General features: G+C 37.3%; 1 protein-coding gene across 7 annotated transcripts in view; it reads left to right on the top strand.

The window, feature by feature from the left end:
- The window catches only part of dlg3 (discs, large homolog 3 (Drosophila)), a 72,863-nt gene that overhangs the window by 32,788 nt on the left and 20,340 nt on the right, over nt 1–19,735 (top strand). For 3 of the 7 annotated variants that reach the window (XM_052574200.1, XM_052574199.1, XM_052574197.1), the window contains exons 2-10: nt 1,207–1,260; nt 1,651–1,701; nt 2,760–2,884; nt 4,342–4,511; nt 4,823–4,959; nt 6,839–6,983; nt 9,265–9,421; nt 18,407–18,563; nt 19,421–19,523. In XM_052574200.1, coding sequence (XP_052430160.1) covers nt 1,207–1,260; nt 1,651–1,701; nt 2,760–2,884; nt 4,342–4,511; nt 4,823–4,959; nt 6,839–6,983; nt 9,265–9,421; nt 18,407–18,563; nt 19,421–19,523 — 1,099 coding nt within the window. Of the gene's footprint in view, nt 1–1,206; nt 1,261–1,650; nt 1,702–2,759; nt 2,885–4,341; nt 4,512–4,822; nt 4,960–6,838; nt 6,986–9,248; nt 9,422–10,375; nt 10,523–18,406; nt 18,564–19,420; nt 19,524–19,735 lie in introns of all 7 variants that reach the window. The other 4 variants (XM_052574196.1, XM_052574195.1, XM_052574198.1 and 1 more) reach the window with 3 other exon arrangements.

Here is a 19,735-nt window from a genome sequence, read left to right as displayed (position 1 = left end):
TTCCCACTTCTTTGCTATATATTAATGGAATACTTTACCAAAAAGTCTGACATTTTCTTATGTTGTCCCTATTTTCTTTCTTTGGTGTAACACAAAATAAGATTATTCTGCACAATGTTAAATATGCTCTTGTGTAATTAAATGTAGATGGTGACTGTCAAACTCCCAAAAGTTCTTAGGTTTTTGTATTTTTTCCTCAAACGAAGCTATTGTATGACTTGAAATATAGCACATGGGTTAAATTGGACTGCACTGATGGTGCTTTTTATGGCAATTTTAACCTTTTTAGAGCTTGACAGCCCCTTCTGAATGCCTTTCATTGCTTTGTGGAGAAAAAAAAAAGATTTAGAATTTCTGCTTTTGTGTTACACTGAAAAAACAAAAATGAGCCCACTCTGGATGTATTTTTATAACAAGACCAAAAAATAAACCAAATAATTCCATCTGTTGTGTCTAAAATGCAAGACTAAAATGTTACTAAATGTAAACTAAATGTACTAAAGTCACTTACGCTGCATTTATTTGATTAAAAAAACAGTAATACTATGAAATATTATTACAGTTACATTTCTGTGATGGCAAAATTTTATTTTCAGCAAGTCACTACTTTGATACTCAAGAAATATTATTATCATCAATACTGAAACCGGTTAATATTTATAATTAGATTATAATTATAATACTTAATATTGTGTCGAAACAGTAATATTTTTTTCAGGATTCTTTAATAAATAGAAAGTTAAAGCATTTATATGTAGTAGAAATCTATTGTAACATTATTAATGTCTTTACTGTCACTTTCAATCAATTGAATTCATCCTTTCTTAATACAAAAAGTAAAAAAAAAAGTGTAATCATAGCCGTGCTGATATTTATGAGATATTGCTTAAACATGAAAAATGTAACTAGCCGGAGGGCAATAACACACATTCGGCTCGACTGCAGTTCTCTTTCAACGCCAGACCACAGGCCGTCTGTAATCTTCACACCTCCAGTCCTGTCCTCACTCTTCCCCCTGAAGCGTCACATCATGGTGATGATGTACCATGCTCTGTTGAAACCCACTGTTCCCATGGCATGCATTTACTATCTCCTCATGACAGCGTGTGTGTATGCGTGTGTGTGTGTGTGTGTGTGTGTGTGTGTGCATACGTGTGAGCCACCAGCCTCACACACTGAGGTAATGTGCATCTCTTCATCTCACAGGCAAACCCTCCCCCCATCATTGTGAACGCAGACTCACTGGATGCAGGCCCTTATGTAAGTATCTGCTTCATGCTCTCAGCACCTCCAGTAGCGCCTGCCTGCCTGACTGCCTGCCACGTGGAAATCTCCCCCTCAACTCGGGCTAAACCTTTCCCAACGTACATGAGATAATAACAATAAAAATATGCACAGATTAAATGACAGCAGATGTGGACTGTAGCTTTAATGCAGAGTGCAATTATTATTTAACCGTTATAATGAGTTGTCTTTGACTGTTTATCGGCCCTATGCCTTGTACATGATTCATACCACTTATTTTTATTGCACTGAGTTTATAGCGTTTCTGTTTTACATAATTAATTATAGTTGTGACCTTCTTGTGTATAATTTGTTGGCATTACATCATGTCTAATGAGTCTGTTATTATTCTTTTGTCTATTGCAGGTGAATGGGAGTGATGGCATGTATAAATATGAAGAAATCATTTTGGAAAGGGTAAATATCATTCAGCTATTTTATATGTCAGTTTTTTAGGGTCTTGCAAAATGTGTCAATATTCTCCTCCAACCATTGATGCCTATGGGGATCTGGACACTAGATGGCAGTAAATGTTGAGCTAATGCCTGAAATTGAACTTTATGCAATGTAATTTGGTACCTTTCCAAAACACAAGTCTCATCACAAAACATAAGGGTTGGAAATGATATCTATAAATCTATAAATATATATATATTTTTTTGTAGATTAACCATTAAAATCAGTCAGCTGATGATAATAATTATAAAAAAAAACTTTTTTGGACTAGTAAAGAGTACTGAAAATGCACCCCTTGTCAGATACCATGCAGTTAATTGTGTACAGGTGCAATTATCATAGGAACTAGCATTGTTTTAACATTGCAATGTCTTTTCATACTTGGAGTTTATTCAATGCAGATGAATCTAAATCCGTCTGCATAGGCCATTCATTAAACAGCAGTGGATGTTGGATTTGGGGGCATCTCTTAGCTTTCAGCATAATTGCAGGGCTGTTCTCTAAGTGCCATTTCTGCACACTGAGGCCTAAATAAACTATATTAGGTTCTCACACGTTAAAAGGTCCGTGGGTGTGTTCGCTTCTTTAGGGGAGCTCTCGCAGTGGCTCTGGAGCAGGAAAGGCACACTGGGATGTCTTAGCTCCACTCTGTACTAATTTGCTGCGACCGTTGCTCATTAATTATAGAAAATAATAAAGTGAAGTCTTTTCTCAGCTGTCTGCTTTAGGGTCTGTCTTTTGAGATGTGACTGTCAGACGGACCAGCCTGTCTCAGCTTTTTGGCACTGGAATAAAAACAGCAGTGTAAGAAGTGATGAAGTACGGAGGGAGGAAATAGGCGGAAACGGATAAGATTTTTGGATTCGTGAAATGCGCACCAGAAATTCCTATATTTAGCAGAAGAAAACTGTCCATGCCTAGATAGTGTTTACAAAGTAATGAGAGCCAGGTGCCTTCCGAAAAACAGATTTTTATCATTTCTTCATCTATAATAATGTACTCATGTATGTCGTCAATAGGGCAACTCTGGCCTCGGGTTCAGTATCGCTGGAGGTGTGGATAATCCACACATTCCTGATGATCCAGGAATCTTCATCACCAAGATTATCCCAGGTGGTGCCGCCGCCATGGATGGGAGACTAGGGTGAGTGATACTTCTCTCAGGATCTAATATTTCTTTGTGCAACTCTTAACTTTTTTTCCAAAACCTACTGAGCTGTTTACATGGGCAATGTTTTAAGGCATCATAAGCGGACTCTCCACTTAATGGCTGTTTCAAAAGTTAATTATCCTGCCTAGTTTGACCAAATTCTAAAGCTGCATCACATGTATCCTTTGGTGGCGGAGGCAATGATGACAGACATGGCAAGAGAAAACTCAATCGTGAAATATCTATAAAAAGTTATTTGTAATTAAAAATTGACTGTTTTCCTAAGTATTTTTATCCTATTAGAGTATCAGCTTAGCAGCTAACTAACAATGTCAGCTTGACAACATGATAATGCCAAACTATTGAAATTGAGTTCCCAGCTCTATTCGTTGCATATGGAGTTGCTGTCAATTTTAAAGTTGCTTGGAGAAGTTTTAAAGTGCCCCTATTATGCCATTATATGGTTCTTAATATTGTTTTGGGAGTCTCCTAAATGTATATACAAGTATGCGATGTCAAAAAACATTTTGTTTTCTCAAAATATCACCTAATTTTCCAACGATTCTCAAATGATTCTTTTAAAGCAGTTCTAAGATTGAGTCTCTCTAAACCCTTCCTTTCTGTAAGCCTACTCTGCTCTGATTATTCAGATGGTGCAGTCTGTTGTGATTGGTCCATTGGTCCTTTGTTATTCTGTATTTTGAACAAGTGTTTTGTGAATCCCATGTTGAACTCCTGGAAATTAGAGAAGCAGTCTTCCCTAGAATGGTGTGAACCTTCACAACATAATACACAGCATCTTCTTGACATGATATTAACCACACAAACAAGCTAGTGTTTGATGGTGGGTCACGTTGTTTGTGGCCGGCCAGTGTAGAACACATGAATTATTGACAAGTCATTTAGGCTTTTCCGAGTCTTTATTTTGTGTACTTTCGGTTTTATAACTTTGCAGATTGTTTGCATTCACATACAGCTGCATTACACAATGCATGAAAGGCAATATTTGAAATGGCATAATAGGAGCACTTTAAATCCAGTCATTTCAAAAGGAGTCCATGCAATTGGGAATTCTGCGTAACAGTGGAACATTTCCCCACACGTTCAAGTTTTCGTGTGAATTTGGCAAGTTGACCAACAGAATTCTGCTTGGTTTGAAAGTGACTACTGTGTATATGGTGCTTTAATGCATCACTACTCTATTGACAGTGAACAATGATTTAACTTTTTTAATGCTTGGGGAAATTTACCATGACATCAAATTTTGCCAATGTGACTGCAACTTATGTTGAGTGTTCCATATTAACCACTTGTGAGGTTCAAAGACAGTTGGCAGTTAGAATACTGTCATATAGGAGTAAGCTGCCGATAGGGTGCAAGGCAGCTCACAACTTGTTTGTGTATGTATCCATTACATTTGCTTTATTATATTGTTTTATCCTGTGTCTCAGGGTAAATGACTGTGTTCTGCGGGTGAATGATGTGGACGTGTCAGAGGTTGTGCACAGCAAGGCAGTAGAGGCTTTGAAGGAGGCCGGCCCAGTGGTCAGGTTGCTGGTACGCAGAAGACAGGCTCCTCCTGAGACCATTTTGGAGGTCAACCTACTCAAAGGACCTAAAGGTAAGACGAGCTAAATGTGTATACCAACACATTTGAGCCAGATGCGATGTACGGTATCCCTATTAAAGCAGTTCTGAATTATTTTGAACTAGTTCTGAATACGAATTGACCCCTTTTACTGTTACTCTTAATGTGAGAAATGTATCAGTGCACATTTTTCATAATATTTTTCTCACTGAATTGCTTGTTTCTCTTGGAAATATGCAACATTGAGAAAATAAATTGGGTTATGAGTACCATATTGTGTCGACTTAAACCTCACAAGATCTGATATCCTGGTTAAAAATATAACTCCATTCCATTCACTCAAGGTCTGGGCTTCAGTATTGCTGGTGGTATAGGCAACCAGCACATCCCGGGCGACAACAGTATCTACATCACAAAGATCATCGAAGGTGGAGCCGCACAGAAAGATGGACGTCTGCAGACAGGAGATCGCCTACTGGCTGTAAGATTTCACCTGCACACATGCATCTGTGTTCTTCACTTTATGTAGAGCCACACATTGCTTATCTTTGCAAGATTTTTTTTTCGGATAATTACTTTATGCTTCAATGAGCACAGACACTATTGTAGACTATAATGCCGTATTATAGGCGATATATCTCATGTGTGAGGTTTATGGGCCACAGTGTGATGGATGTGAAGGTAAGTGCAAACTCAAACAAGGGCACAGCTGTGATAAAGAGAAACACTTGCATGGCACGCGAGTGCCAGGGACTGAGCAGGATTTGACATTGTCATAAATGTCATCATTAAAAGGCTACGCATCAATCATGGCTGCTGTAACTGCAGACATGTAAAGTGTGCCATTACTTCCCTTTCTTTACTTGGAAATTATGATTTTAATTCAGTCTGGGACTTTGATTTTCTGAACAGAATGCCTAGAATTGGTCAAATTTTACTTATGTCTCTGTGTAGTCCATCTACAAACTAGAGCAGATGCTGCATCAGCTAACACTATTTATCCATTTATTTTATTGGGGATGGTGCATTGCAAGAACGTAGGATCTGAAAGTGATTCTCTGTCATATGCAGGGTTGGACAAAATTCAAAATTTAAGTGTTATCTTCCTATTACATTTACATTTACATTTATTCCTTTAGCAGAAGCTCTTATCCAAAGCGACTTACAAATGAGGACAATGGAAGCAAACAAAATCAACGAAAGAGCAATGATACGCAAGTGCTATAACTCAGCTAGCTTAACGTACTACACACAGCAAGGTTTTTTTCATTATATAATAAATAAAAAGAGACAGATAGATCAAATACAAAAATAATAGAGAAGATGGTGTTTTTTTTTAAGAAAACAAGCAGATAGTAAATGAATAGAATGTAAGTCTAAAAGGGGCAAGTTTTATTTTTTAAGAATAGAAATAGAACAGAGATTGCCAGAGTAAGAAGGTCAAATAAAGCGATGAATTTATCTACTTTAACAGTAGCTTCTTAGATGTTCAGTTTGCATCATGTTGTTTTGTTTTAAAAACTTTTGCATAAATTAACTAGGGTAAGAAAAAATCTTTCCAAGTTTCTCCACAAGGCTAACTTGCTACTTTGTTAAATAGAATAAATAAATATTTAAATATTAAAATACTTTTAGCTGATACTTTTAATACTTAAAATTTCTATATTTGCAAATGTTGATCATTAATATCTTAAATATTATACCCATTTTTTTTTTATTTAACTCAGTTTTTTTAATAAAGGAATAACTCTCTAAAGAAATAATGTTGTTATTTGCCTTTATATATTTTGCTATTTATTAATTAATTTGTAAGTAATTATTTTGTTGATATACATTTTTTTATTTAATTTTAAAATGTTTTTTTTATTGTTGTCTTTTGCAGTTAGTTACATGTTAGTTAATATGCATGTTAGTTAATATAGTATATATAAGTAAAAATAATAATAGTTTAAATTAATAATAAATAGTTATATATAAAACTCTTATCCTCTACTGACATTAAATTAGCGCTTCAGAGAGGTGGGTTTGGTTGCAAGTCCAATTCAGACCTGTCTCTTTCCACATCCTCAAAACAAATCAGACTCATTTTTACCCATCAAACACTCAGCTTTCTGTAGTGTGTAGGGGTCAATACAAAGGAAAAAGAACTACGCCTTTCCAGCTTCCCCTCCCTCTCATCCTTCCTTTTGTGACCGGACGGCTGAGAGCCGGAGAATGGAGCGTCGTCGCAGAAAGTGTGGGGCCTTCCGGCCTCCACACCAAACGTTTCCTTTCCATTATCTTCAAATGTGCTGTCGTGAATATTCTGAGTCACGCTTCAGAGACCGATGTAACATGCGTGTGTGTGTCTGCCTTCACAGGTGAATAACATCATACTTCAGGATGTGCGTCATGAGGAGGCTGTGGCCGCCCTGAAGAACACTTCAGACATGGTCTATCTGAAAGTGGCCAAGCCGGGGCCAGTACATCTCAACGATATGTACGCCCCACCAGACTACTCCAGCAGTACGTACCTTCTTTTGCTGATCTCCATCCACCCTATGCCCTTATGAGCATAAAATCTGTCCATTACTGCATTGATAAACATGAAAGGGCCTTGGTGGTTTTCATTTTAAATATAACCTGCGTCCCTATCTGCTTTTATCTTTAACCCTGTAATGAAAGCGAGTGGTGCAGTGCCTGTGAGTGCTGTGGAGTTTTGTAACAGTAATGTGGTGTAGCAGTGGGTGCTGTTTTCAGACACCCACACACACTGCACTGCTGCTCCCATCACAGCACCAATCCCTCCCTCCCACTGAGAGACGAGGCTTTCACACAATCCACCTGCACAAATGCACACATCGGCCAAAATGTACTTTCTGCTCCGCCTGTCAATAGTGGCTGAATATCTCTTATTGGCTATGAAACTGTATTTTAATTAAAATATTTTATATATTTAATTTATTTCGGTCAGTTGAAAAAATAAGATAAGCAAGTCTCTAATGAAAGTCTCTGAATGAAAGTACACCTATGGTATTGTTCCTCATACAGTATTAATGAAGGTTTAATCCAGTAATATTGTACATACAGTAAATTGCCCTCCAAAATTCAAAGTGGAATTACGGCCAATATCAGCATGAATCCTTTTCAGATATAAATGCATTAAAGTAACCTGAAATTAGCAAGCAATAATAATTTTGTCTTTTGATTAGATAATAAAGGACATGCATTACCATTCATACTTTCATTCAGTAAGGACATGTTAAATTGATCAAAAGTGACAGTAAAAACATTTACTGTATAATATTGCAGTAGATTTCTATTTCATAAAATGCTGCTATTTTGATCAAAGAATCCTGAAAAAAATGGTTCACGGTTAACTTAAAAATATTAAAGGTAAATGATTGCGACTTCACTTTTTTAACATTAGTTCAGTGCAAGTAGAGATATCTTTATGTCTTTTAAAATTATGGCAGTTTAATATTATATTAAAAGCTAACCGAAGCAGTAGCATTTACAAATAGCAGCGTATCTAAAAGAATGAGACAACAAACAAAAAACATATCATTAAGAGCCGTGCTTGCACAGGTTCTGTGCAATAATCTTCTCTAATATTCTCCGCATCTCAACCATGCTCAAATAGATAAACAATATAATCAATGCTAATGTTTACAACCAGAGCACATGCTGCTGAGGTGAGGGGCGGGACATTCAGACAAGCACTGGCAGTTTAGCCAATCAAAACACACTGGACCAGCTAACCAATCGTGTATTTCTGAGGGAAGGGCTTCATAAAAACAGGAACTCAAATGAGTGTTCAAATGAGAAGGGACAGACCGGTGTTGTATAAAGGAAAATTCATTGAAATATATATATATATATATATATATATATATATATATATATATATATATATATATATATATATATATATATATATATATATATATATATATATATATATATATAATTATTATTTTTTTAACTAAGCATTAACACATGTTAGACTGCACGCCATAAAAGAATCAAGCCTAGAAAAAAATAAATTAAAAAAAACAGTCAACCACCACTTTAAGCAGCACAATTGTTTTCAACACTGACATTAAGAATTGTTTCTTAAGCATCAAGTCAGCATATTAGAGTGATTTCTGAAGGATCATGTGACACTGAAGTCATTACAGTAATAAATTACATTTTAACTATAATTTTAAAACAGGAAACTGAAATGTATAGAATTCAGTATTATTTCACAGTATTATGTTTTTTGATCAAATAATATTCTATATTTTGTATTGGTTTTGTGTAGGTTTCTGTATTAATCAATGCATCTTTGGTGACCATTAGAGACTTTTTTTTAGAAACATAAAAAAATCTTTTGAAGTAGTGTACAGTATATGCACATCACAATCAGACTTGCTTTTTTGGTAGCTGTAATGCCTGATAACTGGATTAAATTTGAACCAGGTTTTTTTTTATATTATATTTGTATTTCATGAATTTGTATTTTTATACATCTATAACATGTTTTCATAGTTTTGTCATCAAAAACTAAAAGGATTTATGCTGATAATGTCCGAAAACCTTACTTAGGCATTATAGATTAATTAGAATGCTACATTCTTTATTATAATTGTAGTTTGAATTGAATTAAGTTGTGCATTAACCTTTACAACTAAACTATGTATGCTAATGCATTACATACACATCTACAGTCCCAGCCACATTTTCGAGATAATCTGGTCCTTTGTAACTACCTGGTTAAATCATCTGCCTTTTTTTCCCTTTACTGGTCTCGGCCTCCCTCCAGCCTTCCCCACCATGGTGGACAACCACGTCGGACACAACTCCAGCATGGCCTACATGGGAGGCATGGAGCCTAAACCAGTGTACCCACCACCCCAGGTCACCCCCTCGAGGTACTCCCCAGTCCCACGCCACATGATGGGGGAGGAGGACTTCACCAGGTCAGAGTCATGGGTTTACCCATCATTTCACTCACAATCACTTACTTCTTCACTCCAGGGTTCCCACGGCCATGGAAAACCTGGAAATATCAAGGAATTTAAACATTTTCAGGCCTGGAAAGTCCTGCAAAAAGGAAATGTTCACAGCTAATATAGTTTTCTTGTTTTTTTTAAACACTTCAGCTCTAAAATATTTAATGAGTGAGAAATTGTGACCAAGTGAACTGTAAACCAAATTCTCATGGAAAATGACTTGAAATGTATTGGTCAAAAAATGTGGGAACCCTGTCACTTTTCAAATGCACTCATGCACAAATCACAAAAACAAAAACAAAACAAAAAACACTTGCATGTCCATGTATATAAATTTGATTAGAAAAGAACATTGTTTTCCCACAGTCTGTGCTACAGTTCTTCAGCTTTAGTTGTTTAATTTCTTTTTGGCGATACTGTTCACATTTTCTGATGTAACTGGGCAAAAGAACAAATAAAAATGATTTTAAGTAGGTGTCGATTGTGGGCTGAAGAACGTCTACGAGGTGTGTAATGCCTCTCTGTGGTGGTGTGTTTGTGAATATTGCTTTAACTAAACATGACTGGGTGTATAAAGTCTCCAACACGAATCCCAACACGGCAAACAAACACTCTGGATATAAGAGATGCTTCTGGCATGGGGTCAAATGTTTTGAAGTCACGGCCACTGTTGCCTGGACATGAGATGGGTTTCACCTCCCCGAGCAGGGACTCCCTGTGGCCTGTGAGTCAGCCCGTGCCCCAGAGCTGACTCGTCCCTCTCTTGCCATCCAGCTGAATGCATCCTCACTTCTGCATGTGTGTCTTTGTCTCCGTCTGTGTGCATGTGTAACGTGTCTTCATACAGTATGTCTCTGTGTCTGCTGTCTCTGTGTGTCTGAAAGCGCCCCATTTACTGTGTGATTTCTGTACCCCCAATAGGGCCGAGCCCATTTACAGTGCCATCCACAAACCTCATGGGGACACCAGCCCTCCCTCCCCACATCTGTGCAGCAGGGGGTCTGGGGATGTGGGTTGCAGCCCCACCCCACCTGCTCTGTGTCAAAGCCTGGTCCCATACACCGGCAGGTACTAACCACTGCTTCTCGCTCTGCCTGGCTTAGCTTAGCATAGTCTAGTTACCCCCCACCCCGAACGGCCACCCTCCTTCCCCCAACCTGCAGCGTGACACAGGTAAGGCCTTGAGGCGAAACTGCTCCCTGCCTCGAGCCGCGTACTCCTTAACAGATTAAGCACTTTGTTAGCTTGTGGTATTAAAACCCCCAAGTCCTGTTTACACCGACACAGATGATTGGCAGAAAAATTTGTTCTGAATTTTCGCAGATGATTTGTCTGTGTAAAGTACAGGAGATGGGTTAAATGCAAATGCAGATTTACTTTTTTTAACAGTAGGTGTTATATTTAGAAAAGCGGAACTACCTTAGTTATTCTGGGACACAATGCGCCATTTAACTGTACATGGATTCATCTAGTCACTCACAGTCAATCACTTCTTTAGTCCTGAAAAAATGGAAATTTCAGGGGATTCTTTTTAATTTTATTGCTATACTTGTAAAAATCATACAAGGAAATTTCTACTACAAATATAATATTTTTAAAAACCTTTGCTTTAAAATGGCAGCTAGAAATTATGAGTACAAATTATTAAATAATCAACATTTCCCGGAAAACAATTTAAAAATAATCATGGAAATCGATTCAAAATGTGTGGGAACCCTGTCACTCACTCAGATGTCACTTTTCAAACACACTCATGCACAAATTACAGAAAAATCCTATTGGATGGCCAATTTTATTCACTGTGAGATGAAATGTAAATAAAAACAGTCGCATTGATGCCATGCAAATGTTCGTGGCGGTCTGAACAGACACATTAACATGAATTCCATTTAAAATGTTTATCTCACCAAATTTTCACACCGGATATTTGTTTTGGTGTAAACAGGCCTTTAGGCACCTTTAGAGTCAAAAGAGTCAAATGAATGAAGGCTTGCAACATGTTACCCCGATCTAGCCTTGTCTATCGCGTCTTCAGTGTGCAAATTAAACAGGAGGCTACTTTAGAAACACAGACTGTTCAGATTTAAAGACATGGTTTCAAGAGATAGTATACAAAAAAAATGAAATTTCTGTCATCATTTCTTCACCCTCATGTCATTTCAAACCTGTATGACTTGTGTCACTATGAAGCCTATACAGTGAAAGTTCAAAAAATATCTTTTGTTTAGTTTTTTTGTTCCACAGATGCAAGTCATACATGTGACTAAATGATGGCAGAATTTTTTTGTTGCTTTTTTGACTGTCTCTTTAATATTTCCCAACCTAAAGTAAATAGTCTTTTGCCGCCCCTACCACAGCATCTTAAAAATATTTTATTCAGAAGAGTAAAAGTTGTAAATTTAAATCTACAATAAACTGATAAATATTGCCACTAATTATGCATGAGGTAACATTCCATACTGATCCCGAAGGAAAGCACTCAAATAGCCCACTATTTTTTTCTCTTTAGGAAAAATGCAACTATTTAACTTATATTGTACATACAGTTTTTTTTAGGTTATTGAAACTTTGAAAATGCTAGTAAAAATATACTTAAGAAGCCTGCAGCCTTTTGTTTTGACTTTATTTGGCAAGTCGATAGAGTGTTCAACACCCTCAAACTCCCCCTAATTCGTACCCTGCCCATTTTGTACATATGTATAATCCCAGATAATATGTGAGTCTAAGCCATCGTCCTTTACCAGCCCATGTAATGTCCTGGTGTTTTGTGTGTGCTCTCTGAAGCAGTCTTAGTCTGAGTGATGTACTGTGACTGGCTGTCTGGGATGGGTATCATCCACTTTACATACCACTATTCAATTCAAGTTTATTTTTATAGCGCTTTTCACGATACCAATTGTTGCAGAGCAGTTTTACAGAAAATATTAAGTTTCCACATTACATTTAGTTGTAGGTTATTGATTGGGAACGTTATGGATTGAAGCATGATAGTAGACCAGTTAGGTATGCAGGAGCTAGACCGTTAAGGGTCTTATAAGTAAGTATTAATATTAAGCTAATATTAACCTTTAGCACACAACTCGTCAGCAGCTCACTTGTCGATACCACCGATCATGCAGTTTATTGAAAAGTATGCACTATTAACAGATAAACCTACAATTTATGTCTGGTAGAATCCAAATGCTTACTCTGAAATACTAGAGCCGTATATATCACAGACACTATGCTTTTTTTAATCAACAGATCACTAGCAGCACCCATACAAGTGCATAGAAGTGTGCTAAAAAAATTTACAAACTAGAACAACCTTCAACACAATATGAAGGATACTTGTTTATATGCAGAGCTATTGTTCCACAAGGATGTGTGTGTGATCATAAATGTATATAACAATTTTGTTCTCCTGCACGTGTATGTTTGTATACTCATTATCGACATTTATAGTAGCATTACCGTAGGTGTGACTGAAGCAGTCACAAAAGATTAATTAATCTCCAAACACATAAATACACACCCATGGATCCTTCCAACACAGGAATGTTTGGCTTCTGTTGCAGTTATGTAAATATAAACAGTAGGGCCTGCTCTTACCATAAATGTATTGGGAAGTGAGAGGCTGATTCTTGCAGTCAGACTACAAATGAATAGTGGCGCACATTCCTGAAGCTGTCATGATTCATTTGAATGGGGTAAAGCAGGCCACAACACACATACACACACACACACACACACACACAGGATGCTCTGCCAATGCCCATCACACACACAGATACACTTAGACAGTCTGTCATAATGTGCTGACATGAACACACACTCCCTTTGACATGCAGCCTAAACACACACACACACACACACACACACACATACAGTATGAAGCACAATATTTAAACCTACGCAGGGCTACGCCTACCAAAGTACGTAAATAGTGTCCTACTATCCCACTTTGCTTTTCACTGTCCCAAAGTAAGCTGTCAAAGTAAGTCTGAACCTTATCACAATCACCCTGGAAGTGTCTCTAGAGGCTAATAAAAGTTGTTTACAGGCATATATACTTTGTGTTGGTGTACAGTGTCACTTCACTCCTGGAGGACTCTGCCAGTGTGTGTGTGTACATGACTGAGTCACAGGAGAGACTGAGATAGGCCCTCTGCCCATCTGTGCTTCCCCCACACTAGCATGGCGGTCACGGACACATTTAGATCCCTTCATCTGACCCAGCACACACTAACGGCCTCTTGGCTTCTCTACCAGCCGAATACATTATGGAGATTCGGGGAAGATCTCCCACCCACCATTCGGATTTCAGAACATAATCAGCCATGCCGCCAGTTGAACAGGCTAATGACAATCTGCTCACACACTCTTGTTCACAAATGACGGACATGCATTTAGAGACGCTCACAAAGCCAGACAGACATAGAAATCTCAAATTTCCAATAGTTCAGGCCATTTCTGACCATGTTTGATTATGGTTTTCAGAAATGGTTTCCTTGTATGACTCATGAAGTTTGTTTTTCCATTCAGTGCATTACATCACTTGGTGAGACTTAATGTATTTTCTGACTAAAAAGTGCCACATGCACAACAGGGTGAATATGAAGCCGAATAAATACAGGTTTGGAATTTTGGGAAAGAAAAATAATATTTAGTTAGAACTGTTTGCACAGAAAGTGCTGACGGGTAGAGGTGCACCAACCATTTGCATTTTTTATTTGGTAGGTTAAGTCCACACTAGGCGATTAGTAACCTTTATTAGTCACCTAACCAAGCAGTCTTTAAATCTGAAAGCAGATGTAGAGTTGAAAAGCTGTGCATTGCAGTTTATCTGGTTATGTTTGATGCTGCAAACTATAATAGATATACAGTTTAAATTAAATAACTCAATACATAAAAGTCATTAAATAAAATTATTTGTTTACTTAAATATTTAAATAATAAGTTTTCACAAATGGTTGATTCTGAACCATTTTGACCGTTTAAAAATGTAGTTCACATTTTTTTGTCTTGCAAGTGAAGCAGGGCACCATGGGAACGTTCATTGTTAAGATCAGTTACATGCAGGAGAGCAGCTGAATTAATTTTTTTTACATAATCATCGCACTGTAATATATAACAAATATACACAATTAAAGTTTGGGTTAATTGAGAATTTCTTTTTTAAAAAGAAGTTAATACTTTTATTCAGTAAGGATGCACTGAAGAACTAATAAAAAGGCATTTATAATGTTACAAATTTCTAAAGTTTTTTTTTACCTTTCTATTAAAGGATCCTGATGGAAATGGCATGGTTTCCACAAATAAATAAATAAATACAATTTAAGCATATTTATGACCAGATTATCATATAAGAATGATCTCTGAATGATTTTTTATTTACATTTTCAAAAATATTCAAATAGAATGTTGACAGTATTGCTGTATATTTGATATTTGATCAAATAATGTTAATGAGTATTTCATCTGTTATGCCATGTTAATCTGCCATGTTATTTCAACCATTATTCCTAATTAGAGGTTAGTAGTACATACATTTGCACTCATTTAAGATAGCAGGGTAACTTACAGCTATATACATAGGCGGGATTTAATATGATTGAACAGGGGTAGTTTTTGGCAGCTTTACTCAGTGACGCACCTGATTGTAAACTGTTGACACGCTTGGTTTATTCTTAGCTGCTCGGAGAGGCTGGAAATATCTTGAACTTCTCTTGGCATGGAGTCAAATGGGACTGAAGTAGTGTGTTCTGAGGAACAGATCGATGGTTTGTACCCAGAGCTTTGAAAACACAGAGAAAAGAGGAAGAGAGAGAGCAGCCCATAGCAGCCATGAAAGCCATAAACCTGTGGTCTGGCCAAATAGAACATGTTTTCCAAGAAGAATTATGTCTCTGCGTGTTTCTGGAGAACAGTATCCACCGTGTCCACCATTAATCACCCAACCAGAGCCAATTACTTAGAACGGAAAGAGAAGCAGACAGACTGCACTGGGGCATTGCAACCCTGTATACCTCTGAGCCTTGTGGTCATCCTTCAATGAGGTCAGGAAATTTCATCCTGTGCCACAAAGCTGGGGTGGAAGTAGGTGGTGGTTATGGAGTGACAACAATAAACACTCTACAAAATGTAATGTCCACCATGCCCACCTTGTTCTTAACATAAGAACAGGCAAGGTCAATTGTGACTTGAATATTTGAGGATTCTGATGTCAATTGCTCTTAGTTTTTTTTTAGCTGTACAGAATAGCTCATTATGCTGCTTGATATATCGCAAACAGGTATTTCTTTATTATTCTAATGTATTTTCAGAATGCAAACACACTGGTTACCCTCCACTTTGCAAAATAAGGTGTATGAGATAACATAGACAAAACAGACAATTTTTACTCTTTTAATGCACATTTCGGTCTTATACTAACCAATTCATTTTTGCAAGTTATTGCAAAGAAAAACAAGTCTTTCTCATTTTTAATTAAATCTCCACTGAAGCAACTTTCCTTGTACACTGGCATCACTTAGGCCACATGAACTATTGCATTGTTAACCAAATAAATAGCTTAGACTTTGTTTCACATGCAGATACAATTATTCATTTACGAATAAGCTACTTTTCATGATTCAATCAATTCCTGATCGATAACTTCAAAATCAAGGATGTGTAATTGTGTTGGATGGTGGATAGTTGGAGAGGCTTGGTAAGAGTTAAGTCTTACCCTGTTGCTGCAGGGGTGACAGCGTGACAAGCGATGTGGTGCTGTTTCCCATCACTCCCCCTACACTTAGAGAAAGCACAAATATACACATACGGCATTCACCGCTGGTCTGGAGTGAGACACAGAGTCCTGGGATAATGTTCTTCATAACCCTGCTGGGCAGCTAGCGCCAGGCATCATGTTCACTGTCAACATCTCGTCTTCCTTGCCAATGGTAAAGTCCAATGTAGAGAGACGAGGCCAGACAAGCATCACTCTCATGAACAGGTACAGTCGGTCCAGGTAGTGGTTTGAGTGTTAGTCTGTTTGCATCTGTTATCTGCTTTATCTTGTTGTGCACCAGGAAGCTGTGAATAGTACCGCTCTGCAATAGCAACATATTTGCTGTTCATTTCTCTATCTGCTTTGGTATTAAAGGTATGTATTTGAAATAAATTCTTAGAAGTAATCTCCCATCATTTAAATTAAAGAATATGTCCACTTAATTTAATACAAACATTTACTAGACCTAATAAGTGTCTGATGTAGACATTAATAACAATTGCCTTTAATTAACTCAGTTCAAATAAAACCAGTTTCATATGCCTTGTTTTCATTCATTTTATTACTTCTGATTATTATTTAATCAACCTGATCTTAGTGTTTAATCAGAAAAGCATTTGGTATCCAGGTTGTGTGCCATTCAGAAATGAATTAAATTTAAACTGAGGTAGTAAACATAGAATTGCAATTTGAATTTGAATTTAAGGAAATAGAAGCAGCGTTTGTGAAAAGGTTTGTATGCATGATGGTAGAAGCAGGGTGCAGGGTAAGACACTTCATTTCCCAGAACCCTCTGCCAGTTGCATTTAAATTCATTTTCATTTCATTACAGTTTTCTGTGGAAATTACATTTCTTGGACTACATGGATGCAAACATTTTCAGCTTCAAATTATTTACAACCCTGTCTGGTATTTCTTCAGGGTTTAACAGGTTAATTATAATGTGTGTTTGTATCAACCTCTGCACTGCATGTTCAAACCAAGATAACCAAATGAAATTCATTCTGGTTCCAGTATTTCCAGGTAATCAATCACAGATGTTAAGCATGTACTGTGTGTGTGTGTGTGTGTGTGTGTGTGTGTGTGTGTGTGTGTGTGTGTGTGTGTGTGTGTGTGTGTGTGTGAGAGAGCATTTGCAATTTGTCAGCTTTCAGCAGGGACAGACTACAATAGAAAGGAACTTAAAAAAAAAAGAAAATAAAAAAGAAAGAAAAGATTGTGTATTGATGAGATCCATCAGAGAGGCTGAAGGCAGGGAACTGTTGTGCAGGCCATGGTACATCACCTTTACTTTGTATGTTCATTATGTATGTTGCCTATATTGACAAAACATTCCTAAAAGCATGTCATCTGCTCACATAAAATTGCTGTTTTTAGCATCATAAAGCTGTACCATGGGCAGCCGATGTGGAATTGCTCATGGCGAGAGCCAGCCGAGTTCTGTGGTAGTACAGAATTCTAATGAGAAACGTGTGCTGCACTGCTGAAAGCTGGGAGCTGTCACTACAAACGTGGATGTGTGTTGCATTTTAGGGATCAGTTTTTTTGTGTTATTCTGCAGTACATTCAGAAAGGGATTTGACGGCCATTGAATGTAGTTGAGTCTTGCTGGTGTGCCAGATCTGGGCAGTCTGGAATGCCTCTCTGCCTGCAGATGAATCATGGCTGCTAAAACAGTACCGCAGTTCTGCACAAGGCAGGGATGAGCTCAATGTGTGAACGCGTTTTATGCCGAGTGAGAAAGTGTGTTTGTTATCAGTGTATATGTGTTAGCGCTCATTTCTGGAACAAATCTGGAGTGCTTGCTGTTTAGTTTTGTTGTGGACGAAAGTTTGCCAGTGTCCTCTAGTCGTGACTAGAGCGTTGTGTGCTATCTGTTCATCTCGATTTCCACTCTCTGTAAATGACAGAAGGAAAACGAAATGCAAAATAATAATTTACCTTCTGGCTAGACTGAAACATTATTATTGTTCCTTTGCCCTCTGAATTCTCATTCTTTCTCGCTGCAGTCTGGGATAAATGAAGCTTTGTGAACATTTTTGAAACATCTAAAAACCACCCCAACTCTCAAACTTCTTAATGTGGTTTTTCCTCTACATTTCTTTTTTTATTGCACATACATGTCTGTCTTTCGTTCTCTCCCTACTGCTGTGGTGATCTGAGTCCATCCTGATCTTTGACTCTGTCGTTCTGCTTGGCAGAGAGCCGCGGAAGATCCTGCTGCACAAGGGTTCCACTGGTTTGGGATTCAACATTGTGGGCGGCGAGGATGGAGAGGGCATCTTCGTGTCTTTCATCTTGGCAGGGGGTCCAGCTGACCTGAGCGGAGAGCTGAGGAGAGGAGACCGCATCCTGTCGGTCAGTAACTGTCCATGACACTCGTGTTCAAATAGTGAAGATGGACAGCATTAAAATTACAAGATGTGTCTTGTAAAGTGTCTTATATGGAAGTCATTTTCCTTCATGGAATAATTTTTTTTAAAGGGCAATATTTTATCTCCCAATTCTGACTTTTATTATTTTTATCCCGTGGTGGAAACCCGCTTCCATAGTCTTATGTTCACAGAGGCTACATTTATTTAATCAATCTGAGGGTGCAAAAAAAAAAAATCTAATCACCTTTAAAGTTGTCCAAATAAAGTTCTTAGCATGACATATTATTTATCAAAAATTATGTTTTGATATATTTACATTAGGGAATTTACTCAATATCTACATGGAATATGATATTTACTGAATACCCTAATGAATTTATGCATAAAAGAAAAATCAATAATTTTGACCCATACAGTGTATTGCTGGGTCTTGATATCATTGTGATCCTCATGCTGATTTGCTGTTTAAGAACTATTTGTTATCATTACTTAAAATTATTGTTATATATTAAGTGTTAATATTTTTCTGAAAACCTACATTTATTTTCAGGATTCTTTGATGAATAGAAAGAACAGTATTGATTTACTCCTCCTTTCAATCAATATAATGCATCCTTAGTGAATAAAAGTATTTGTTTCTTTTCAAAAAACAAAAACATATATATTCTTTAATGTATAATATATGGAAAGAAAGAGGAATGGATTTTTTCATGATTCCTAATACAATCTGCTCCTTAAATTGGTATGAAGTCTTAGAGCTGGCATTGCATCATGTGATTTGTGTGAGTGTGTGGCGTGTGGGGGTTGTTGTTTTAATCCGTTACTATGGTATTCTCCCAGGTGAATGGTGTAAACCTGCGCAATGCTACCCATGAGCAGGCTGCTGCTGCACTGAAGAGGGCTGGACAGACGGTGACCATCATTGCCCAGTACAGACCAGAAGGTAGAGTGGCTCTTTCAGTGTGTATCCATGATGTTTGTCACTGCAAAAGAAACTGTGCTCCCTAAAGGACAATGCATGAGATTAACAATGACAAGAGATTTGAGCTGATGCATGTAAGTCAGCTTTTTGTAGGGTCTTTAAATATGCAATAAATCATTTAATGTGTGATTTTAAGAAAAGATCACCTTTGTACTTAGGAATATTATGTAAGA

Source organism: Carassius gibelio, chromosome B14, assembly GCF_023724105.1.
Source record: "Carassius gibelio isolate Cgi1373 ecotype wild population from Czech Republic chromosome B14, carGib1.2-hapl.c, whole genome shotgun sequence".
Classification (NCBI taxonomy): Eukaryota; Metazoa; Chordata; class Actinopteri; order Cypriniformes; family Cyprinidae; genus Carassius; species Carassius gibelio.
This window is presented reverse-complemented; position numbering and strand designations above follow the sequence as displayed.